Below are 27,368 nucleotides of genomic sequence, written 5' to 3' on the forward strand. Positions count from 1 at the left end.
GTTGAAAGCGTATAAGAGATTTTATGAAACAGACTACTGGATTCTGAAAGTGAACTGACCTCAGTTGAATTCCTCCGGAAACTAGTTCAATAGTGGATATATGTGATTAAGCGGATAATGACAGATAAGAAAATATATGAAAAAAAGACTTGTGCTTCACACTGCATGATCCCTCAAAGGGCCAGGAAACAATGTATTATGAAATATTTGATTTATTCTTACATATGAACCTACTTATTTTTTAAGTTCAAATCTTTTTTTCAACTGATCTCAACATTTTCTTGTAAGGCTTTGTCTTTATGCTAACAGAGAAAAAGACTGGTACAGAAGGTGTGATGCATTCATACAGCTTCTGGAATAGTCAGACCAATGCTGAAAATAATGAGACCAGCAGATTAATTTGCCCCCATAGTTCCTCAAGATGCCCAGGAAAGTTCAGTCACAAGATAAACCAATCAGAAAAGAATTGCCCCCTCTAGAATGGCCAAGGTCTCTGCAGAGCTGCTCCTCCAACCATGTGCTGATTCCCCTCTCGCATTTGCTGCTAATAGGTTCATAGTAAGCCTGTCAGCAGTCAACTTGGCAGTGTAGCAGCCTGTGATTGGGGAAGCAACAAGAAATTGAGTTGCAGCAGTCAGCAGGATTGCCAGGTCTGACATCGTAACTCATTGATAATAGCTAGTTTGGACAAGAATATTCCAACTAAGTTTGTCATCTACATGAATCTCTGCAGGTCAGTCACATTATGAGGAACTGGAAACTTCTAGATTATTCTTCTCATTTATGGATGACTGATACCAAATGCATCCACAATATGCCCAAGCAACTTGACAGTTGGCTGTAAGGATTGACATTTTTGTTGAATTTAAGTCCTGCATCCTGCAGGTGTTGTAGCATAGCTTGCAGTCGCATTCTACCTGAGTGGATTTGTGGAATAGGACGTCATCCACTTGACATACAACTCCATCCAGTCTTTCTAGGATGCTTGACATCGTCCTCTGGAAAATTTATGATGCTCTTGTTATGTCAAAGTGTGGTTGAAATTAAACCTTCCAAATGGTGCAATCAAGGTTGTGAGCAATTTAGACTCATGATCAAAGGGCAAATCACTGTTTACATTTTGCTTTGCAAAGATTGAACTCTTTCCCAATTTTGCGAAGCTCTCATCCACAGATGACAATGACAAACTGCATGTTCAACTTGTTTGTTCAGCTGTGCAAGATCTGTGCAGCTCCTGATAGATCCGTTGGGCTTTGGCATTGGTACCATCCCCAAGCACCAGGTGGTTGGTTCTGTCACCAATAAATAATCTCTTGAGTCAACATAGTCAATTTCCTTCTTTACCTTTGGCAAAGTGGATAAGGAACTGTTCTGGATGTAAACAGCCACATTGGCTTAATTTTTGATGTACAGTCATATGGTACGCTGACTTCAGCTTTCCTGGTTCTGTGAACAGCTGTGGAAATTTGGCACTGATGTTTTTTAAGCTAATCTCCAAGGCTTTCTTTTTTTCTGAGCTCTGCATATCAGATGTAAGTCATACAGGCATTCCAGTTTAACGAGAATTCTGGTCGGCAGGTCTTTATGTTTTTTTCTGTTAAGGAGGGAGGGTTGCATTCGGTTGTCATATGATCTCTTTGCCCATGGAACGTTTTTACATGTTTGCGAAGGGAACTTTACTCCAACCATGGGTCAACATTCAAAAGAAAGAAAACTAATGCACTTGTTTATAATTTGAAGTGTTTGATTTCCAAACTAGGGGATATTCCATTATCTTCCACTTGCTTTTGCTTTCCTCTAATGAAATTCATCTTCAAATCATTCATGGCTTCCATTTCATTAGTCTTGCCATCTTTTGAAAGCATTTTATTTTGAAAAACTTCTTCAATGGGACATCGGCTTCTTTGGCCATCCCTTCAGGCCAACCACATTGCTGTGGGTCTGGAGTCACATGTGGACTAGACCAGATAAGGATGACAAATTACCTTCCTAAAAGGATATTAGTGAACAAAGTGGATCTTTTAAACAACAATCAACAGTGACTACACAGTCACCATGAAGCTAGCTTTATATCCCAGATTTTTTTTGTCTAATTCACATTTCACCATCTGCTGGGATGGCATTTGAATCCCAGTCTTCAGAATAGGATTCTGTGTTACTAATTGAGTAACATTACCTCTATGCCACTACCTCTTCTTTTAGCTGATTCTGTACAGACTTCTTGCTACAACTGAACCTGTGAGTGACCCGTATTCCTGCAAAATGAGCATTCCGCATCTGGCAAAAAAGGACTTTCATGCCTGTGCTTTATTGCTACCACATCAATACCAGTTGATGGATGTGTACATCGTCTCTCCTGCTTTTGTAGGACTGCTTCTCTGTTTACAAATTTAACATACTCCACCGAGTCAGTTCTTTTTTGAATATAATTCTTCTGACGCCCCAAATCATCAATTGATTTTGCTTCTTGGCCTCAGCTGGACTGCTCAGTTGAATTACCTATGTTAAGGCTAAATCAATTCTCCACTGCAAATGGTCAGATAAAGCACCATCCAATATTCCAATAACAATTTTGTGCTGTTAATTCATCTTTTAAGCTGTCATTTTCACAGTTTTCTGCAAATCTGTATGTAAGTATGAATTTATCAATCCTTTCCCATTGTTGTTGGGTAAGTTTGTTATGTTCAGTCAGCTCAACAGAGACATTCTTTGCAGATTGAGGTAGGCATTAAGTGGTTTTATTACTCACTCATGCATAGTTTTATTCTTTGACGACTCCCTGTCTAACTGGAATATAGTCTGCACAGCAGCTTTTTGCATATAATAGCATTCTGGCCTGCTGTTTTAAAAAATTCTCAAGGTCAGGTTCGTAGGAGAGTAGTCTGACACAGAACAAACGACCAAGAGGCGAGTCTGCTAGAATATGGGCATTTTATTCCCCGCAGCGTCGCCAGAACGGGTCTGGCTTATACTCACTCTACATGTTACCAAAACTGGGAGCCGTCAGTTCTCGTAGAGCGGTTGCCAACAACCCACGCTCGGCGGTTAAACGTAACCCCGGAGCAGACTCACCGAACTGGAGACTTTTCCGGCTGATATACTCTTTTCCAGATATAAACATTCATGTGAACAGCAGAAAAACACATTCCATTCTGGTTACATACAGATAATAACAGCAGAGCAAGGCTAAAAAACACATTCCATTCTGGTTACATACAGATAAGAAGATTCACACGGGGAGGTGTGTAATAAGATTCACACGGGACTAAGCAACACCTCCATTCCGGTTAGATTCACACATGTATTGGGACATAATTTTTAACCGTTTCACCACATTCCACTGCTTGGAATTTTACACCACACCTGCTCATGGCCCAGCTTCGCAGCGAGGCCCAATACAATCTGATACACTTCTGCTTATTTGGCACATATGACTTCCTTGAAGCTTTCTGATAATGGCAGAGACCTCGAGATCTAGTCATAGAGTCATAAAGTACAGAAACAGACCCTATGGTCCAACTCATCCATACCAATCAGATTTTCCAAACTAAACTGATCCCACTTCCCTTCACTTGGCCCATATCCCTCTAAACCTTTCCTATTCATGTATCTATCCAAATGATATTTTATATGTTTAAACCTTACCTTCATCTACCTCTTCCTCTGGCAGCTCATTCCACACATGAACCACCTTCTGATTACATAATACATGAGATCGGTAGGAAAATTCCTTGTTGACCTAAGGATACCATTGGTGAAGAAATACAGTGCAACATATTGGAATGAACCTGAGGGGCTGAAATGACCTACACAGCAATTAGCTATGAAGTAACTATGATGGAGTTTGGGTCCAGTTCAAATCAGAACAAGTGCACAATTTCCTCCATTTCCTCTTTAGAAAGGTTGCAGATAAATGTACAGTGCCTATATTTGTATGTGAGAAGATGGCAGGTGGTATGGAAAGGCCTCACAGTGTCAGTTATTTGGCATTCACAGATTCCTTGTCTTTGATTTTAGGTTTTAAATATAGTAGGATTCACGTAAGGAAGCAGATGAAGCAGATTTCTGAGTTTTGGCAATGCCATTACTCATCACACCAAGCCTTCTCACCAACTAAGCTGAACAAAAATAAAACTACTAAAAACAAAACTGTGCAAAAACACTTGAAAAACATCTTGCAAAACATGGGCTATATTTTGCCAGACCACGCAGAGATAAATGGGGCTTTTTTCTGGTTGCCAAGATGTTACTACTGTGTTCAGTATTAGAATTAGGTTTATTGTCACGTGTACTCACATGAGTACAGTGAAAAGTTTACAGAGTTACTGCTTACGGTGCCGTGTTAGCTACAAAGTTACCTAGGTACAGACTTACAGAATCTAAAGTGTGAAAGCAGATTATTTGGCCCATCTAGTCCACACTGACTCTCTGAGGAGCATCCCACCCATATCCACCCCTTACCCTAACTCTGTAACCCTGCATTTCCCATGGCTGCACATCCCTGAACACTATAGGCAATTTAGCAAAGCCAATCCACTTAGCTTGCACACCTTTGGAGTGTAGGACGAAACTGGAGCGCTCGGAGAAAACCATGCAGACACGGGGACAATGTGCACTCTCCACACAGACAGTCAGCTGAAGCTGGATTCGAACCTAGGTCCCTGGTGCTGTGAGGTAGTGCTACTAACCATGGAGTCTCTGTGTCACCCTGATTGCAATTTAGACTATTTAGACTAGATACATATTATTTACAGACTGTATTAATGACTTGGATATGCAGATAGAAAGTACTATCGCCAAATTTGCAATTGACATTAAAATGGGTCATAAAATAAGTTGTGATGAAGAAATAAATTTACAAATAGATATGGATATGTTAGGTCAGTCGGCCAAAATTTGGCAGGTGAACTTTAATGTGGATAATTGTGAGGTTATGCATTTTGATCAGAGAAATAGACAGGGAACTTATTATCTAAATGGAGGGAAACTTCAGAGAGCTTCTCTGCAGAGGGATCTGCTGTCCCCATGCATGAATTGCAGAAAACTAGCATGCAGATAAAGCATGTAATAACAAAAGCCCATGGAAGTTTGGCATTTATTGCAAAAGAAATAGCACATAAAAGCAGGGAAGTCTTGCTGCAACTGTGCAGACTGTATCTGGATTATGGTACGTGATTTTGGTGCCCTTACTTGAGGAGCAATATAGTTGCATTGGAAGCAATTCAGAGGAGGTTCACTAGATTGATTCCAGAGATGAGGTGATTATTTTATAAAATGAGATTGAGCAGTTTAGGCTTATGCTCTGTGGAGTTTAGACAAATAAGAGGTGATCCAATTTAATTATTAAGGTGTTAAAGGGGATTGACAAAGTAGACATAGAAAGTATGTTTCCTCATATGAGGCGATCTGGAGCAAGAGGTCACAATTTTAGATAAAGTGCATCAAATTTAAAACAGAGATGAGGCAAAATTACTTATATCAAAGGGTCATGGATCTGGAATTTACTACCTAGAGTGTGGTGGATGCTGGGACACAGTAAATTTAAAGAGGAGATACAGATTTCTAATTAGTCATGGGTTAAAGGGTTATGGAAAGTGGGCAGGAAACTGGAATTGAGGCTGAGATGAGATCAGCCACACTCGTAATAAATGGCAGAGCAGGCTTGAGAGGGGCTGAATTGCCTAGTCTTGTTCCTAGTTTGTATTTTCTTATGCATTGAGCATAGACTGGGATGCAGTAAAATAAATTGGGAAGGTATTGTGTGCCATTGCCAACATCTTCCTGCTGTCTTGCCATTTTGCCAGCAGTTGGAAAAGTGGCAGATGGACCTTCTACCTGGAGCTCAGTTGAAGTCCTTGCTGTCAATTAAGAGCCTCTTCTTGATCCTACTAACATTTTGCATATGGTTGGAGAAGCCTTTGCTGCATGTGAATACTGACAGGTAAATCCTGCTGGTCTACCAGCTGATTTCTGATGTTAGGGGTGTGAAGACCTTTTTGGGTATTCTTTAGTTTATCAAAGGCCCCCTTTGATTTCACTGGTGCTCCCCATTCTCACCAAGCTGACCCATTCAATAAACTGCCCTTGTCCCCACCAGCCCCCACAATAGGCTGCCTGTCTTGAATTTACATCTTCACTCCCTCCCAACCTACCCACCTTTAGGGAGACAAAGCCATCAATGTGCCCTCATCTCCAGGTGCAATCTTGCAAAGATCACTACTAGCAATAACACCACTGACTGGGGCAGGTGGACCATAATCTTTAATAGGGCAGAAGTCTCTGCAGTCACTTTTTAATTCGCTGCCATTATCAAAATATGGTCTTGGATTTCACTGAGTGCCAAAATTCTGCTGAATGATGGGATTTTTTCTGTCTCTAGAAAGTTCCAACCATGATTTTGTCTTCCTTGAAATTGTCAATTCCACATTCAGCAGCTATCTGGATATGGTCATCAAAACAACATATTGATGAATACATGTATAGCTTTGTAACCAGAGAAAAGTAGTGTTCAATTCCAAATGGTGGCATGTCTGTCGCTATTAAATTAGAAGGAAGCTAATCGAAGCTCTCAGCACATGCCATAATGTCCACCAGAATTGTGACTAAAGTGTATTACACGGAAACTATGTTTAAGTGATCTCAACACACAGTCTAGTTCTCTGCCGTCACCTAAATTAGCAAAATCACGATATTTTAGGCCTAGATTTGGGGACAATACGCAACACCACTGTGACATTGCACTGCACTTTTGGTGCCTGCTTTTTATTGCTTGATGTTTGCAAAACAAAAATCTGAGATGACACTGGAAATTTCAATTTGTTAATGATCGGAACATTAGCTTGAAAAATAATAGAACCTCTAGGATTACTTTTCATGCCCTTAGGCCAAGTTGCAGAAGGGTGGGGCAACTCTTAATGAGGGTAAGTTAAATAATAGTATCTTATGTAAACCAATTATTTTAGGGACAGTAGGAACATTTTTACACGCTAAATGATTCAAAAAACAAATATATGTTAAAGAAAGTCGCCCAAGAAAGTGACATTAGTTTGGAAATACGAACAGATACCCCAGTGAAAATATAGACTGAAGTCTATTTGTGGCCAAGATTGAAGTTCATAATTGAGGAATATTAACAAGCAAAGTGTTTAGATTGTCATTCGTATTCAAGCTCATAGATGTTTACAACACAGAAGGAGGCCATTCAGCCCATCATATCCACAGCCATCAACAAAGATCTGACTACACTAATCCCATTTTCAAGCTTTTGCCCTATGGTACTAGAGGCTAACGCTGTGCAAATGAATATGTACAAATTGCTTAAATGTTACAAGAGTTTTCAACTCAACTACCTTTCAAGTAGTGAGTTTCAGACTCCCACAATCCTTTGAGAGAAAGCATTTCTATTGTACTCATCTCCTCTTGGCCTTATACTTCTTATCTTAAATCTATGTCCCTGGTTATTGGCCCCAATACTAATGAAAAAAGTTCCTTCCTTGACATTCTATCCATACCCCTCATACCCTTAAATCGGATTCTCCCTCAGCATTAGCTGGCAATATCCTGATTTTTCCTCTTGTCTGGCAAAAAATGAGTTATTGATTCTTTCTATGAAAACAAAACTCTTACCTTTACATGTGTTTTTTTTACTGGTTTGAGTATAATTTAAGTTAAAGAATCATCTCAGAAAAAAGATGAGGTGAATGCCTCATTTGATTATGCTGAAACAAAATATATAAACACCTACTGAACACCTACATTAAGGTAAGACCACAATGGGTGCAATGGGAACAGCAGTCTAAGCTAAGTATTTACATTTGCGCTTCTTACAACTTAGGTCTCGAAGGGTGAATAAATTCATTTTTGCAGTCCATTTTTGAGATTGGTACATCAATTTTAATTTTTAAAAAGTGTGTTTCTTTTTCAATTCAATGTGTACAAGCCAGCTACAACTTTTGAGTGAGCAAGAGAACAGATAGTTTTATTATTTTAAAATACTGACTCAGGTAAACATTATTAGAAGTTGAAACCACATTTCCCTCCCCCCCGCCACAAACACACACACACACACTCTCACTCTCTCTCTCTCCCCCCAAACGTGTAATGTTTAAAGAAAATGTTAAATTCCCATAAGAAAGATAATTATACTCTGATGTTCCTTTCATAGTCTGAAGGTCCAATGGTATGTCAACCAAAGTAAGTGTGGCATTTTTCTTTTTAACTGGAATCAATCTTTTTCCCAGAGTCAGTGCTATGATGTTTGAAGTTCCTTTTAAATTTAAATTCTGTATTCAGTGATGTAACACATGGTGTCTGTAGTAATTGGAACGAGTGCCAGGTGGATTTCATTGTCTATGAGATCGTTGATTTGGATTGTTAACCTGGGCTAAGCAGGGAGTCCTGACTGACAGATATAAACAAACTCAGAGAATCTCCTCATTCTAGGAACCGGCTCTGAGCTGGCTGGTCATGTACCATGCACATGTGAATAAAGGCTGATTTGGTGGCAGGATACTGGCCTCTGTGCAGTTATTTCTGGGTCTGATCCTGTATAAAAGCTGTTGAGAGAGAACTCAATCTTGTAAGCTATTTTGATGTATCAGCCCTTTTCTAACAAGTGGACAACCTTGTTAGTTCTTCCCAGGTGGGGGTTTTGATTGTGTGACAGCCAGCTATTGGAACACAATGGAGGCATCCATCTTAACAAAGGAATTTCGCTTTCCCATTGGCAAAATTATAAAGATGCCATTGAAGCAGATAGTGGAGTTCAGCCCCTCTTTGCAAATCAATTTTTTTAGGCCCCTGCTTTGTCACTTCCCAATCCTGCTGGCAGGTCTGCTGTTTATTGTCAGTTTTAACTATCTTAATGCAAATTAATTTCATAGCAGTGTTGAAATTAAATGTATTCATAAAACAGCAACAGAACGGGAAGGTACCCACGAACAAATAATTTAATAGAAAAATTGAGAGAAAGCTAGTCCGTGTTTAGATAATTTCCTCTGATTCTGCAAGCAAGGTCTGTTGCCAGGAGAGGAGCTGAGGACTTACAAGTAGCTGGCTCCTGGCAACAGAAGTTAGTCTTTACTTGACCTCAACAACAATAACTTGTATTTGAATTAGCCCCTTTAAATGAAATAATACACCCCAAAGTACTTAAATGGAGTCTAAAAGTTGAGTAAGGAAGAAAAAATAGAGAGCAAGTGAGCTAGAAATATGAAAACAAATCATGAGTGTATAGATATAGATATTCAGAAAAAGAATGAATAAGTGTTAGTCTAAAGAAAATGAGTCTGGGGAATTAATAATGGAAAATAAGGCACATGCGTTAAGCAGGCATTCGCATCCAATAAAAACAAAATACTGAAGATGCTGGAAGTCTGAACCAACACACAGTACTGGAGAAATGCAAGAGTTCTGGCATCACCTGTGGAGAGAAAAACTGATTGAACATTTTGAGTCCAGTATAACACTTCTTCAGAAGTTCCAGTGAAATGGTACTGAGCAAATTGTTGGAACTGACCAGATGGACTTCATCCCATGATCTGAAAAGAAGTGTTTGGTGAGATAGTTTGTGTGTTGGTTTTAATTTTCCCAAAGCTCCCTTGATTTGTAGACAGAGCCCTTAGAAAGGAAATGGCAAATGTAGCTTCTTTATTCAAAATGAGAAGGACACAAAAAACAGGAAACTACCAGCTAGTTGATGTAACGTTTGTCGCATAAGGGAGATGTGAGATGAAATTAATTGTAGCTGGATACTTAGATAAATTCACGTTATTAGCCAGAGTCAACATTGTTTTGTGAAATGGAAAACACCCTTTTGGAGTTCTTTGAGGAAGCAACATATGCCTTGGACAAAGGGGATTGAGGATGTACTATATTTAGCTTTCCAGAAGGCATTTGATAAAATGCTACATCAAAAATTATTGTGGAAAATGACAGTGTCATGAAGGGGTAAGATATTGGCATGGATAGAAGCTGGGCAGGCTGGCAGTAAACAGAGAAGAGTCATAACAAGTCATTTTCTGGATGGTAAGATGTAACGTGTGGTGTGTCACAGAGAACAGTGCTAGGGCCTCAACTCCTTCCAATTTATACAATTTCTTGGATAAAGGGACTGAAAGTATGGTTGCTAAATATGCTGATGACACAAAGGTAGGTGGAAACATAAATTATGAAGAGTTGCGAGGTGGTGATGGCCTAATGGTATTATTGGTGGATTTATTAATCCAGAAACTCAGCCAATGTTCTGGGAACCTAGGTTCAAATTCCACTACAGCAGATGGTGGAATTTGAGTTTGAAAAAAAAATTGGATATAAGAATCTACACCGTTGCTGATTGTTGGAAAAAACATTGAGCTCACTAACGTCCTTAAGGAAAGGAACCCTACCATAGAGTCATAGTCATAGAGATGTACAGCATGGAAACAGACCCTTCGGTCCAACCCGTCCATGCCGACCAGATATCCCAACCCAATCTAGTCCCACCTGCCAGCACCCGGCCCACCATCCTCATCTAGTCTGGCTTACATGTCACTCCAGACCTGCAGCAATGGGTTGGAAGCAGTTCAGAGAAGATTTTCAGGACGAACACCAAGAACAGGTTTGTTTGCATATGAGGATAAGTTGGTTAGGCTAGGCTTGTATCCTAGGTAAAAACAATGACTGCAGATGATGGAAACCAGATTCTGGAGTAGAGTGGTGCTGGAAAAGCACAGCAGTTCAGACAGCATCCAAGGAGCAGTAAAATTGACATTTCGGGCAAAAACCCTTCAGCAAACCTGGGGTTTGACCCAGGGGTTAACTTGACCCAGGGGTTAACTTGAACTACATACTGCGCCATCAGTAGGACTAGCTACTTCCACCTCTGCATCATCAATCTAGGCTTGTATCCTGATGAAGGGCTTTTACCCAAAACATCGATTTTCCTGCTCTTCAGATGCTGCCGGACCTGCTGTGCTTTTCCAGCACCACTCTAATCTAGACTAGGCTTGTATCTGCCAGAGTTTAGAAGGGTAAGAAGTAGCTTGATCGAAACAAGGTCCTGACAGGTTTGATGTGGATAGATGCTTCCTTTGTGGAGAATCTCAAACTCGGGATCAATATTTAAAACTAAAGGGCTGCCTGTTTTAGACAGAGTTGAGGCAAAATATTTTCTGAGAGGCTGCTGAGTCTTTGGAACTTTTCTTCAAAAGGCAGTGAAAGCAGAGTCTTTGAATATTTTAAAGGCAGAAGTAGAGAAAATCTTAGTTAGTAAGAAGTTGAAAGGTTATTGATGGTATGTGAAGTAATCAGATTGGTCATGATCCTAATTAATAGTAGAACAGGCTTCAGGGGCTAAGTGGCCTCTTTCTGCTGTTAATTTGTATGTTCAGATCTCATAAAGCAAACTAAGACACCAAGTTATATAAGGAAATATAAGGGAAGAGCAAGGAAGAGGGAGTGTCAGAAGGTAATTCCAGAGGTTAAAACCTAGGCAGTTGAAACTGCAGACACTAATATGGAGCAGTCAAAAATTAGGGTTACTGAAGAGGGTTAAACTAGGTGAGTGCAGATTTATCAAAAAGTTATAGGGATTGAGAAAGCTACAGAGTTGAGGAGAGGTCATGGAGGAATTTGGAAATATCTCTGAGAATTTTAAAATCCATGTTTTTCTGGACTGGAAAATAGTATAGATCAGCAAGCATAAGGGTGATGGGTGAACGGAACTTGGTACAAGAAATGTTTTCGATGATTTCAGGTTTAAAGTCAGTTGAATGTAGCTAACTCTGCCAGGAGGATGCTGGAATAGTCAAACCTGCTGGTACAAAAGTCATGGATGAGGATTTCAGCAGCTGAGAAGGAAATTGATGATGCAGAGGTGGAAGTAGCTAGTCCTACTGATGGCGCAGTATGTAGTTCAGGTTAACCCCTGGGTCAAATATGACACCAGGCTTGCTGACAACCTGATCCTGACTCAATTTCCAGCGAAAACGATGCAATCATTAGGTATGTTCACTGCAAAAAGGATTTTTTTAACCTTTTGGGGATACTTCCACTATTACAGCGAAATAAATTCTGATATATTTCTATGAAATAGCAAGTTATTGAACTTTCTTTTGACAAATCCATGGGAGTTGCACAAACACATTCTGTTTGGAACATGATTGTAGACCTTCTGAAATTGAAAAATAAGGATTTTAGTAATAATATACTCTTGCAGTGACTGTATTTATCAGAGCAGCATTGCAGCCACTGTCATTCAGAATTTTATGCTACAAGGGTTTCCAAACAAGAAATAAGGATTTTTACCTGCATTCAACCACTTTTCATGACAGCCATTTCAATGAGTACTTTGGTGGATATTAATACCGGAATCCCATTATTACCCAATTGCATGCAGAAATTCATCAAAACTCAGTACAAAAATTTGTCAGTTGTTTTAATCCATGACTAAAGACAACAAATCAATATTCAGATTCAAACAGCATCCCATCCTTCCAAAAGCATTACAGACAGAAAAGCTGGGTTAATAAATGAAAAATCACATTACCTTAATGTGACTACATGGAAACTCTACTAGACATGGGATTTTTACCTTAGCTTGCATCCTTTTCCGTTATGAAATTATAAGGACTCATTTAGCCTTCGTAGTGAAGGTTGTTTCACCTACTTCATAAATATTCTATTACTCAACTGTCACATTGTAAGGTATGAACCCTGCAAAATGTTCAAGGAATCAAGATTGTTGAAGTAGTCAAATGTTTTAAAACTAACAATGGCTCTTCAGAATTTATGTGTCAAAATTAATTAAATACGTTACTTGAAACCCGTTGCCTGAGTTGCTTTTAGGAGGCTAGATTCTCTTTAGGCACAGGTGTTAAGCTACTAGTTCAAATGGTTTGCTGTTGATATGATATCAAACACCCTTGTACAATTACATACAACAGATGGGCATGGTTTGAAGCTAATTTGATTGAGATCTGCAGTCTCCAAAGGAAACATTAATGGGAATCTTCAAAGATCAATATCTTACATGCTGCAGTTGGGCCTTTGAGAAAGTAAAAGATGAAATGCTTTATATTCATATCTTTTGAAGTACCTGAGAGAATAGTATCACCCCCTCATCAGACGTCTATTTCTTGATAAACAAATACATTTTGATAAATAAATTAATACATGAGATTGTTCTGTGTAAATATATTTCAAGAGGACAATATAGTAATCATTAGTTCTTATTAAATTCTTATTGACCAAATTTTATGATCTCAGGATTAATAGATTTTCACATTTTTAACATATTGCTGAGCCTATTAAAATTTTAAAATATGATTTTTATGAAACAAAAATAAAATTATAATTTAACTTTTAGTAGTTTATACGTTGATAGGTGTCACCAATTATTTTAAATCTCCATTGTGTCCATTAAGGCTTACAGCCATTTAGTATTTGCATGTTTTTTATTTTCCAGCCTCTGCAAGGGAAGAACTCTGTACTCTGTTGTTAGAGATGCTAAAATGGTGCTGGATGTGAACAAGACCAGACAGATTGCTCAGGAGATTGTGAAGGTGTGCCAAGTGTTATGATATCTATTGAAACTATGACTTAAAGTCATAGAGATGTACAGTACAGAAACAGACCTTTCAATCCAACTCGTCCATGAATATCCTGTATAAATCTAGTCCTATTTACCAATATTTCGCCCATATCCCTCTAAACCCTTCCTATTCATATACCAACTAGATACTTTGTAATTGTGCCAGCCTCCATCACTTCCTCTTGCAGCTCATTCCATAAACACATCACCCTCTGTGTGAAGAAGTTACCCTTAGGTCTCTCTTGTATTTTTCCCCTCTCACCTTAAACCTAGTTTTGGACTCCCCCACCTCGGGGAAAAGGCCTTGTTTATTTATCCTATCCATGCCCTTCATGATTTTATAAACCTCTACATTGTCACCCCTCAGCCTCCAATGCTCCAGCGAAAATAGCCCCGGCCTATTCAGCCTTTCCCTAAAGCTCAAACCCTCCAACCCTGACAACATTCTTGCAAATCTTTTCTGAACCCTTTCAGGTTTCATAACATCCTTCCTAAGGAGGGAGACCAGAATTGCACACAGTACTCCAAAAGTGGCCGAACCAATGTTCTGTACAGCTGCAACATGACCTCCCAACTCCTATACTCAGTGTTCTGACCAATAAAGGCAAGCATACCAAATGCTTTCTTGACTATCCTCTCTATCTGTGACTCCACTTTTAAAGAACAATGAACTTTCACTCCAAGGTCTCTTTGCTCAGCAACACTCCCCAGGACCTTACCATTAAGTGTACAAGTTCTGCCCTGATTCGCCTTTCCAAAATCTCGCACCTCGCATTGATCTAAATTAAAGTCCATCTTCCTCTGCTTGGCCCGTTGGTCCATCTGATCAAGATCCCATTGTGCCGTGAGGTAACTACACCTCCAATGTTGGTGTCATCTGCAAACTTACTAACCATACCTCCTATGTTCACATCCAAATTTTGAAAGATATTTAAATTTCCAGTGACTGAAAGGATCACATAAAAATATTTCATGTTTTAAGAGCTTTATTCAAAGAAGAAAACTCAAAGCAATATTGATTAACCACTATTTAGAAAACAACTTACACCTTAAACTAAGTTATATGCTGCAAACTATGTCTTTAAAAAAGCCTCATCCATGGCTGTAATCATTTGTTCTACACTTTATCAAGAAGTGCACTCTGATTCCTAAAAACACATTTTAACAGGTTATGATTGCTTTGATGCATCTTGACACAGGTTGACAAGTTTAAATTTCCAAGGGGTTTATGCACCTTTTACACACAATCTTCTCCGCAGTTAACAATCCTACGCAGTACTAACCCCCTCCCCCAAAGATCCATGACCCTCCTATCCAAAGGATACTTGATGCTGCTCTCAAAGAATCCTTGACCCCAACCTTCAAGTATACTAGGACCATATCCAGAGAGGTCAGTCAGCTCTCCAAAGGGGTACGTTGACAATCCAAAACAAATACACTAAGAACAGATCCACTCTTATCAAGTTTCATCTCCACTCATCAGGTTCCGGACACCTAATTCCAAAATCTGAATTAAGTGGGGCCAGCTAATCATTTAAATGGCCAGCGAGTCTCCATGAATACCACATCCCAACCAAAACGGGCTATTCTGAAAATAGGATGTGTCAGAGGTGGCACTTAGTATTTCTTATCTCTTCTGCCATTTTTACCCTGGAGGGTCTCTGTTGGGCAGACAGTCTGGGCCTAACGTCAGCACAGATGGTCTTGCCATTATCCACCGGTGTGAGGACCTTGCACCTTCTCTGTAAAGCACTTGGTTTGGGCCCCTCTTGTCCCCATTGCAACCTCACCACCCAACATTGTTGTCAGGAAGAATGCTGAGCTGCTCATTCTCCCATTTTACCTGAAAAATGAGCAACAATCCTAAAACATAAACTTAGTATTTGTAATAAGAAGGACACAATAATATAAAAGTACTTGAAATCATTGCAACAAAATGGTGAATTTTATTATTTTAAGTGTTAAATCATTTAATATTGTCCACTGTTCCTTAAAAAATGAATACAATGTTACTTGTTTTGGTGATTAATTTGCATAATATTTTTACCATGGGAAAACATAATACTTGCTCTGTGGTCTTCTCTGCAATTAACTCTACACACATACTTAAAACTGTTGTTTTTATTTTCAAGGGAATGGGTTACCTACATGCTAAAGGAATTATTCACAAAGATTTGAAGTCAAAGAATATTTTCTATGACAATGGAAAGATAATAATTACTGACTTTGGTCTCTTCAGCATCTCCGGAGCTTTACAAGAGGGCAGGTACAGTATAGCAGTGCATTTAAATCATTGCTGTAAGCTGAGATAATATGCAACTGTTGTTTTTTCTCTTATAAGTTTGCTTCTAATTTACTTTTCAAAATAGATTTTATTTCCGTTTTAGAATAGCTGCCCATTTTCTTGAAATTGCAATTGTAGACAGAATAAACATTCATTATTTCAGTTAAAAATACTATTTTAAATTATCTTTAACTGTGACTTTGCAAATATGTAATTAAATAGGAAGCAAGGAGAACATTTGTTGAAACAAAGCAGAAATTACTGGAGAAACTTAGCAGGGATGGCAACTTCTGTGGAGAGAAAGCAGAGTTAACATTTTGGGTCCAATGACCCTTCTTCAGATCCATCATCCTGTTGTAACATTAGAAGTAATTATTTGCAACTATGTACTAACCCACTGAGTATGTTGATAGCAATAGCATTTACACTTTTATTTAGGAGAAGTGTAATTTTAAAAATGTATTTCAACAGATGAAACAGTATTTGTTTTCTTTGCTAAAGGTTGAGTTGAGCTAGGCATCCTTCTCTAACTGAGAGTGGATAGAGATAGTATTCTAGGTGGAAAATTCCAGACAACAGGATCATAGCAGAGTGATGACAAAGAAAAGTTCAGTGTTTGAGCAGGGAAGGACACCGCTGAAGCCAAACGTCAACTCGAGGACACCTCTTCCTACTGCCCCCTCGACCATGACCCCACCCCCCATCACCAAACCATCATCTCCCAGACCATACAGAACCTCATCACCTCAGGAGATCTCCCACCCACAGCTTCCAATCTCATAGTCCGGGAACCCCGCACTGCCCGGTTCTACCTCCTTCCCAAGATCCACAAGCCTGACCACCCTGGCCGACCCATTGTCTCAGAATACTCCTGCCCCACTGAACTCATCTCGACCTACCTCGACACTGTCCTATCCCCACTAGTCCAGGAACTCCCCACATACGTTCGAGACACCACCCACGCCCTCCACCTCCGCCAAGACTTACGTTTCCCCGGCCCCCAACTCCTCATCTTCACCATGGATATCCAATCCCTCAACACCTCCATCCGCCATGACCAGGGCCTCCAAGCCCTCCAGTTTTTCCTCTCCAGACGTCCCCAACAGTATCCTTCCACCAACACTCTCATTCGTTTGGCCGAACTGATCCTCACCCTTAATAATTTCTCCTTTGAATCCTCCCACTTCCTCCAGACCAAAGGGGTAGCCATGGGCACATGTATGGGCCCCAGCTATGCCTGTCTCTTTGTTGGCTACGTAGAGCAGTTGATCTTCCGTAATTACACCAACACCACTCCCCACCTCTTCCTCCGCTACATTGATGACTGCATTGGCGCCACCTCGTGCTCCCGCGAGGAGGTTGAGCAATTCATCAACTTCACCAACACATTCCTCCCTGACCTTAAATTTACCTGGACCATCTCTGACACCTCCCTCCCCTTCATGGACCTCTCCATCTCCATTAATGACGACCGACTTGACACTGACATTTTTTACAAACCCACCGACTCCCACAGCTACATGGATTACACCTCTTCCCACCCTACCTCTTGAAAAAATGCCATCCCGTATTCCCAATTCCTCCGCCTCCGCCGGATCTGCTCCCAGGAGGACCAGTTCCACCACAGAACACACAAGATGGCCTCCTTCTTTAGAGACCACAATTTCACTTCCCACGTGGTTAAAGATGCCCTCCAACGCATCTCGTCCACATCCCACACCTCCGCCCTCAGACCCCACCCCTCCAACCGTAACAAGGACAGAATGCCCCTGGTGCTCACCTTCCACCCTACCAACCTTCGCATAAACCAAATCATCTGCCGACATTTCCGCCACCTCCAAACAGACCCCACTACCACGGATATATTTCCCTCCCCACCCCTTTCCCTCCGTGACTACCTGGTCAGGTCCATGTCCCCTACAACCCACCCTCCCATCCTGGCACTTTCCCCTGCCACCGCAGGAACTGTAAAACCTGCACCCACACCTCCTCCCTCACCTCTATCCAAGGCCCTAAAGGAGCCTTCCACATCCATCAAAGTCTTTCTTGCACTTCCACTAATATCATTTATTGTATCTGTTGCTTCCGATGCGGTCTCCTCTACATTGGGGAGACTGGGCGCCTCCTAGCAGAGCGCTTTAGGGAACATCTCCAGGATACCCGCACCAATCAACCACACCGCCCCGTGGCCCAACATTCCAACTCCCCCTCTCACTCTGCCGAGGACATGGAGGTCCTGGGCCTCCTTCACCGCCGCTCCCTCACCACCAGACACCTGGAGGAAGAATGCCTCATCTTCCGCCTTGGAACACTTCAACCCCAGGGCATCAATGTGGATTTCAACAGTTTCCTCATTTCCCCTTCCCCCACCTCACCCTCGTTCTAAACTTCCAGCTCAGTACTGTCCCCATGACTTGTCCGGACTTGTCCTACCTGCCTATCTCCTTTTCCACCTATCCACTCCACCCTCTCATCCCTGACCTATCACCTTCATCCCCTCCCCCACTCACCCATTGTACTCTATGCTACTTTCTCCCCACCCCCACCCTCCTCTAGCTTATCTCTCCACGCTTCAGGCTCACTGCCTGTATTCCTGATGAAGGGCTTTTGCCCGAAACATCAATTTCGAAGCTCCTTGGATGCTGCCTGAACTGCTGTGCTCTTCCAGCACCACTAATCCAGAAACAGGGAAGGATCAGGGCAGGAGAAAATCACTGAAATCAGATGTTTTCTTGCAATCTGAAGGCATCCAAAATATAATGCAAAATTATATTCCTTTCTGATTACTGAACAAAGACTTTGAATATAGCTGTGTGAAATTCCTTCAGTAACGTTTTTGAGTATGCAACTGCAATCCATATTAAAATATGATGCATTCTTGCTCTTTTTGCCTTAGTAAAGTTTTGTATATCTTTCCTATTCTCTTCCCTTTTGTCACTAATGCACTCCGACAATGCGTGGTGATTAGTGGGATTTTGAATGAGTGCTGGTCCCATCAGTTGACTGGATAGCCGGTTAGCATAGCAGAGTGATGCCAACAGTCTGGGTCAATTCCTGCGCCAGCTGGGATTACCATGAAGGATTCTCATTCTCAACCTTTCCCCTTGCCTGAGGTGTGGTGCCCTTCAGCTTAAACCGCTAGTCACCTCTCTCTCTGATGAGAGAGCAGTACCATTATCTGCTAAGTCTACAGTGACAAATCAAGCTAGCCTAAAATAGATCGATAAAGGTCATTGTGCATTTCATGTTACCTGGGAAATTAAAATTACATAGCAGTCAGAATACTGTTTTCCAAACAATGTAGGATGTCCTCTCTTGCACAGCCATATTATGGACCTGTAGCCAAAGTAAAACAGTGATTAACGAATCATTAGATGTTAGGAAGGTGTGCCAAATGACCGTCAATTCAGTGAAATTGTCTTGTTTTTGCAGGCAAAATTATAAAGCACAGCAACGATGAATTTTTTTGATATACAACTTTAAACACTGTAAAGCATTGCAGGGAGCCTTACAGGAGCATTATCAAACTAAGACTGTTACTAAAGTACATAAGAAGATGTTCAAAAAGGTTACTAAAAGATTAATCAAAGAAATTTGTTCAATAGTGTTTCTTAAAGCAGAATCAAGTATTGAGGTAGCAAAGGCATGATTGAGAGTTTCAACAACAGATTAATTTATCTTTTGAGTGAAAAAATAATGTTCTACACCATGAACCTGTGGCTTTTACTATTTCTAGAAGGGGAAAATGCATTTCACGATATTTGATATAGCACGCAATTTAAAAATTACAACCTACTGAAATGTCAAACAAATCATTGCTTTCTTCTTCATATTAAATTAAGTTGCATTCATTAGATAATTCAATGTCATATAACCTATTATTTATTCCTCTACAATGTAAAGCATACATTTAAATAGGGGCATAATGACTGCAAATTGCTTGTGCTGAAAGACTGAACATTAAGGTAATTGTGACTTTAAAATGTGGTAATTTTTCATGAGACAAGAGAAATGTGTTGCTTTTATCTGGACCTCTCAGCTCCACACTGGATTTAGTATTTTACAGAAGCTTTCATAAATTGTTACTATTTTGAAGCAATTTTCTATCTGGGTTTCATTTTTAAAGCATTTACGTAATTAAAAATACTTATATGCTTCAAAGCTACAAAGGAAAATTAGCATAGAGATTTTATGGAAGAGTTTCATGAGAAATGAACCCTATCTTTTATTTGTGATGCATTTCCTTAAGTGTTTTATGTCCTGCTCTATCTCATGATCGAATAGTTTGAAAACTCATTCTAAACAGACTATGGAGACTATTGCAGGAGTCACAGTGAGTAGCCAGTGTTAGTGAAAGTGAATCCAGCAACATTCAGCACTTTGAGAAGAGGAGAGGATCGCATTGTGTTCTGTGCATTGATCGAGGAATGGAATCATTGGGCTGAATGTTTCCATCTTCATTTTCTTCTGATTCCTTGAGACCAGTCTTGGGTCAATGACCCATTTGTACAAGTAGCAGACCTCTGAGATGTGTTTTCCCATGGCAAACCAATTAAGACTCTGCCTTTGGGTACCCTGACCAGTTAGGGAATGCAGGGAAGATGGCGTGGGTGATTTGATAAACTATTTCTGCTTAAGAGGAAAGTCTACATGCTTCAGAGGAGCTCATCAGGGCACGCAGTTCTGAGGCTATAGCAACCACAGAAATGGAGAGCAGAACTCACAAAGCTGTTCCCCCAATATCTTACTCTTACTTGATAGTTCAACCAATGGGCTGCAGTGATGGGAGTCCTTGTAAGATTAGTAGGACGAGGATAACCTCTCCAACAATGCAGGAATGGAATGAAGTAGCCAAGGAAGTGATCAGCAGTTGTGTGACCCCTCTAAGGTGGAGACATAAACAGTGATGGGCTGCCTATTTTACCAACTAATTTGCTTTTCTGTTGAAGCTAATCAAAAGCAAAAATAAATAGGTATAGCAAGTGATCAAACTGCTACCACCTGTTCACTCCCATAACATAGTCATGGCTGAGCAGTTAAGATGTTGAATTTGAAATCCTTGAGCATGTTTGTAACCTGCCGATCACGCATCTTATGGTTCTCCTTCGATAGCTCAACTGTAGAGCAGAAGACATCCTTAGATCACTTGTTCGATTTTGGCTCAGAGCAGTCTGAGATGTTTTGAGCACTCTTGTGGAACAGTGGTAGTGTCCCAAAAGGCCCAGTTTCAAGTCCCACCTTACTCCAGAAGACTACGATAACATTTCTGGCTAGGTTGATTAAAAATATTTATCGTGCCCAATATCCAACAAGCAGTTTAATAGTTCGTAGTTTAATAAAACAGTTTGCAAACAGTTGCAAACTTTAACCACTTAGTGTCACTATGCTACAGTCTGTTTCTCTGAAATACTGGGCTTATTGAGCAGCATGCCAGTGGTGGTATGCAAGCAAAAGAGGTGAACAGTTTACTTTATCATTAAATCTTAATTTTTTTTTAAGTTGATGGTACCTCCATGGCTGTTTCCATGCCACCCACCAACTGATTGTGTTGGTTGAGAAATAAATACTGACCAGGAGAAAGGAAACTATCCCTGACTTCCTTTGAAAAGTGCAGTGCAATCTTTCACTTCCACCTAAAACTGCAGTTGGGGTTCTGTTTAATGTCTCCATCAAAAGACAGCACCTTTGACAGTGCAGCAAGCCCTCAAAACCAGGCTGGAGGACCAACCTCGTTTCTGTGCTCATACTGAAGCTTACCATCCTGTATTTACTACTACTAAATTCCACTTGCCACTTTTCATCCATTCCATACTTTTTAACCATTCAATTATCCACCAACATATGACTACATATGACAACAGCACTGGAGAATGATCTGCTGATTGTGGGATCATTTTGTTTCATCTTCAACATGCTGCTTCTGCGGTTTAGCATTCCTTTACCCTTATGTTGGAACCTTGCTTTTAGGTATACATGGCCTGCTCTTGGCATGGTCTCCTACAATCCTTTCAACCAGGGTGAGTTCCTTGGCTTGAAGGCAATGGTAACATGGGGTCATGCTGGGCCACAGGTTAGAGATTGTGCTGGCATACAGTTCTGATGCTGATGTCCCACAGTGCCTCATGGGTGTTCAGTTCCATTCCTAAACTTGATTGAGTTTTTTGAAGAAGTAACAAAGAGGATTGATGAGAGCGGTAGATGTGATCTATATGGACTTCAGTAAGGCGTTCGACAAGGTTCCCCATGGGAGACTGGTTAGCAAAGTTTAGATCTCATGGAATACAGGGAGAATCAGCCATTTGGATACAGAACTGGCTCAAAGGTAGAAGACAGGGTTGTTTTCGGATTAGAGGCCTTGACCAGTGGAGTCCAAGGATCGGCGCTGGGTCCACTATTTTTCGTCATTTATATCTGACGAAATGATTAAATGATATTAAATGATTTGGATGTGAGCATAGTTAGTAAGTTTACCTTAGATTACAACGGGATCTTGATCAGATGGACCAATGGGCTGAGAAGTGGCAGATGGAGTTTAATTCAGATGAATGCGGGGTGCTGCATTTTGGGAAAGCAAATCTTAGCAGGACTTATACACTTAATGGTAAGGTCCTAGGGAGTGTTGCTGAACAAAGAGACCTTGGAGTGCAGGTTCATAGCTCCTTGAAAGTGGAGTCGCAGGTAGATAGGATAGTGAAGGCGGCGTTTGATATGCTTTCCTTTATTGGTCAGAATATTGAGTTCAGGAGTTGGGAGGTCATGTTGCGGCTGTACAGGACATTGGTTAGGCCACTGTTGGAGTATTACGTGCAACTCTGGTCTCCTTCCTATCGGAAAGGTGTTGTGAAACTTGAAAGGGGTCAGAAAAGATTTACAAGGATGTTGCCAAAGTTGGAAACTTTGAGCTATAGGGAGGGGCTGAATAGGCTGGGGCTGTTTTCTCTGGAGCTGCCTGAGGATGTGGTGGAGGCTGGTGCAATTGCAACACTTAAAAGACATCTGGATGGGTCTATGAATAGGAAGGGTTTAGAGGGGTCTGCCACTTCTCAGCCCATTGGCCCATCTGATCAAGATCCTGTTGTAATCTGAGATAATCTTCTTTGCTGTCCACTACACCTCCAATTTTGGTGTCATCTGCAAATTTACTAACTATACCTCTTATGCTCGCATCCAAATCATTTATATAAATGACGAAAAGTAGAGGACCCAGCACCGATCCTTGTGGCACTCCACTGGGCACAGGCCTCCAGTCTGAAAAACAACCCTCCACCACCACCCTCTGTCTTCTACCTTTGAGCCAGTTCTGTATCCAAATGGCTAGTTCTCCCTGTATTCTGTGAGATCTAACCTTGCTAAACTGTCTCCCATGGGGAGTCTTGTCAAACACCTTACTGAAGTCCATATAGATCACATCTACCACGTTGCCCTCATCAATCCTCTTTGTTACTTCTTCAAAAAATTCAATCAAGTTTGTGAGACATGATTTCCCACCCACAAAGCCATATTGACTTTCCTAATCAGTCCTTGCCTTTCCAAATACACGTACATCCTGTCCCTCAGGATTCCCTCCAACAACTTGCCCACCACCGACATCAGGGTCACTGGTCTATATTTCCCTGGCTTGTCCTTACCACCTTTCTTATACAGTGGCACCACGTTAGCCAATCTCCAGTCTTCCAGCAGCTCACCTGTGACTATCAATGATACAAATATCTCAGCAAGAGGCCCAGCAATCACTTCATTAGCTTCCCACAGGGTTCTAGGGTACACCTGATCAGGTCCTGGGGATTTATCCACCTTTATGCATTTCATGATATCCTGCACTTCCTCCTCTGTAATATAGACATTGGTCAAGATGTCACCGGGGTGGAATACAAATCGTAGGAGGTATCTTTGCTATTGTTTGATCTGAAACCATGAAACTTTATTTCAGTTACGTTTAGTTAAAAGTAATGCCACAATTGCTTTGTGCCGTGTTGTCCAATCTTCTATATCTAGATGAGAGAAGAGTTCTGTTCATAACCACTTCAATGATTCAACTTTCTGTGCCAGCAGAGCAGGGAGGGGAAGTGGCAAAATTATTGATTGCAGGCTCACTACCCAGGGGGAAAAAGCCTTGTAAAAGTTGGAAATAAATGTTCTGGTCATAGTGAAGCTTCATTTTAAGGTATATAAGACAATTTGGAGTTGTATGCATTACTCTTAAATACTGTATGTGGAATTCAGTCTGCATGAGTCCATGACAGATAAGGTGTGAGACTTTTGACATTGAAAACTTCCATGTCATGCCATCTATAGACACAACCAGTACTGCAGGAATCATAATAGGTTTGCTAGAGGCATGGTCATCAAGTAATTTTGAGATGATTTGCTCACCCAATATACTAAACTTAATATATAATAAATTGATAGATTAAATAAAACTGAAGAGCTTGGCACAAATCAACTATGTTAGTTATATTGAAATAAGTGTTAAAGTTAGTTTAAAAAGTGTGTGAGAGCAGCAGATGAAAAGGGAATGTACAATAATTGTCCAATTAAAATTGCTAATCAGTTTTTTAAACGATGACCATGACTAACAGGCTGAATGAACTTTACAAATGTTAGTGCATCATTACTTAGCATCTGTTATTGAATTAGTGCTTAATTCTTTTACTGATGTATTATATGAAAATGATTGCACATTTCCTCTGATATTGAATGTGGGCTGTGAACCTCTGACATTATGTGCAAGCTGATTAACTGTGTGTTTCTTGAAACATTTGGAATGGCCAACCAAAGTGAATTTTTGGTTTTTCAAATTAGCATGTTTTTTTGTATATTTTTATGGAACATGATCATGAAGTATGATTAATGAATTATCTCATTATAGATCACTGATTTACCAGCGTCCTAATGCAATTGAATGTCATATTAGTCAGGCTTGCCTAAATCGGTGGAATTAGAAGTAATTGTAGTGGGTAGTGATAAGGATCATGTATTCAGTCAGGAAGTAAAAGAATAAAGAATTGAACTCAATTTGTTCAGTATTTACGCTACATTTCAGTTGTGAGGTAGGGGATTAGTTTGGTGGTGTCTCCTTTGACAGCAAGGAATAAAAATTGAGTAATGTCAGATAAAACAATTGCCCATACCCCTTAATATAATAAATGCCCAAAGATGATTCACAAGATAAAACAAAACATGACACTCAGCCACATAAGGAGATATTCGGCCATATGATCAAAGGTTTGGTCATAGAGGTATGCTTTAAGGAGTGTTGTACAAGAAGAATGTTAGGAAAAGAAATGGAAAGGTGTAGAGAAGGAATCCCACAACTTATAGCATGGACAGCTGACAGCATGACCGTCAGTTGTGAGGCTATTAAATTAGAGGCAATACTCAAGAGGAAACTTTGGAAGAATGCAGATAATTCAGTGTTGTAGGGCTGAAGAAGGTTTCAGAGGTAAGGTGACATGTGACCTTGGAATGAACTGAAAACAAAGGTGAAATTTTAGAATCAAGGCTTAACCAGGAGCCAGTGCGCTCAGAGGTGATAGTGTCGAGAGTGTGGTGCTGGAAAAGCATAGCAGGTCAGGCAGCATCCAAGGAGCGGGAGAATCGATGTTTCAGGCAAAGCCCTTCATCAGGAATGCTCAGAGGTGATGCCTGAATGGAATTTGATTAAAGTTAGGACATAAGCAATAGACCTTTAGATGACTTCAAGTTTAAAAATAGAATAAAACATACAAAGCCTGTGTTGTGGGAAAATCACCAGTCTCAGAGTCAGAATCGGGATCCAATGACAGATTTTATTGTACAAAGAAACCGGAACAGAGGGGAGAGAGAGAGACGTCTGCCAGCACGGCTGTCAGCTGTGAGCTTTCTCTCATCCTCTGAGGACATGTCACAATATTTTATACATTTCATGGTATAATGGTCCAAATATCAAGTCTTTGTACAGCATGGTTTGTTTACAGATGACATTATAGAGTCGTTGTCAGGTTCAAAGGAATGTTACAGAGTCATTGTCAGTTTCAGCAGCTACGCAGAAGTCCATTGCTCCAGTAATCGGTCGTGATCATTCTTCCTGAGAAGGAAGATCGTTTTCCATTGCTGCAAATCCAGGGTATTAACACTTTCATACAAGCAGTCTCAAGTAGTTAACATTTCGATTGAAGGTGGTAGCTGGACTCAGACATTTCAGCGGGCAGAAGACATTACTGATGCATATTCTCTCTCCCATCCACCTTAAACTAATTACCTGTGTTCTGTGTCTATTGTGCTGATATTCTGTTGGCCTCAGGCAGTACCTGTGTATGCTTCGCTGTACTTTTCCATGTATTGGTGCAGTGGCCATCTTGTATGCTAAGTGACCAACTGATGGCTCAGCGACCATCTTGTGTCTGTGTGCCCCATGTCAGCATTTCTTGATGAAGGGCTTTTGCCCGAAACATCGATTTTCCTGCTCCTCGGATGCTGCCTGACCTGCTGTGCTTTTCCAGCACCACTCTGATCTAAACTCTGGTTTCCAGCATCCGCAGTCCTCATTTTTGCCTAACATGCCCCGTGTCAACTCCCACTTCACTTCCCCCTTTATGGTCAAGAAGGCAACTTCGGTGATCTCCCGCAGACCACCCAACTCATATATAGAGGTAGGCCTTTTCTAAAGTCTCCCCATCCCGAGGGGTGTCAAGGAGTGCGAGTTTCATTGGGGGCTCTTCTGTGGTGACACTCGCTCCTGGCATGTCTCACGTCAGTAGCACCTCACAGCAAAGCTTTAAACGCCCGAGGCCTAGGCAGAATACCAGTATGAGTGAAATAAGGAGAACAATTCCATGTGCCAAATAGGTTCCCAAGGACTTACCTATCAACCATTCTAGCCAGCTATTCCTCCTGTGGCTCCTTGTCTGAAGTCATCTAGCTGGTCGTGAATGTTTTGATTGCCTGTGTAATATTGTTAGAATCATCAATGACATGGGTTATATACTTGTCCCCAATGATTGTACATACTCCCCCTTGCTGGGCTAACTGATAATCCACCATGTAATATGTCTGCTGTGCGTAAAGTCTGAGTTCAGCCAATTCACCTTTGATTGCTTCTGGAGCCTTTGATGTATTGTTCCCTAAGATTGTCAATCCACGTACAACATAGTTCTGGCTTTTAGCACTGACGACCTCTGCTGCCCCCCACCAGAGACAGAGTTCCCAAAAACCCATACTCCAATGATGATCCCAGCGTGGTGGGGATCTGCCAATCAGCAAGAACTCCAGGCTGATGGAATGGGTCACCATCCTTCTCCGAACATGTCGTTCCTAATGCGAAAAGGTTCAGGAGTTTTGGTGTGTCAGTAGCATAAATCCCCTTAAATAAGAAAACGAATCCCTTCACTGCCCGATAGCATAGTGTCCTGTTCCTGGGCCTGTTTGTCTCCCCATCTCGCCTCTGGCTCCTTGTTTGCTCCCCCCAGCTGGTAGGTATCAAATGGTTATGTCCATGTGGCAGAGCTGACATGAGTGCCATTTACTGTCCGTATT

The 27,368-nt window shown here is 40.8% G+C and overlaps 1 protein-coding gene across 1 annotated transcript in view; it reads left to right on the top strand.

Annotated features, from left to right (window-relative positions):
• ksr2 (kinase suppressor of ras 2) overlaps positions 1 to 27,368 on the top strand; it is a 396,641-nt gene that overhangs the window by 335,319 nt on the left and 33,954 nt on the right. The window contains exons 17-18 of the mRNA XM_088000110.1: positions 13,445 to 13,541; positions 15,703 to 15,836. Of these exons, the coding sequence (XP_087856236.1) occupies positions 13,445 to 13,541; positions 15,703 to 15,836 (231 nt within the window). The remainder of the gene's footprint in view (positions 1 to 13,444; positions 13,542 to 15,702; positions 15,837 to 27,368) is intronic.

The sequence above is a fragment of the Chiloscyllium plagiosum genome, unplaced genomic scaffold (assembly GCF_037043375.1).
Source record: "Chiloscyllium plagiosum isolate Xiang-an unplaced genomic scaffold, Cpla_swu_hap1 HiC_scaffold_24, whole genome shotgun sequence".
NCBI classification, from domain to species: Eukaryota; Metazoa; Chordata; class Chondrichthyes; order Orectolobiformes; family Hemiscylliidae; genus Chiloscyllium; species Chiloscyllium plagiosum.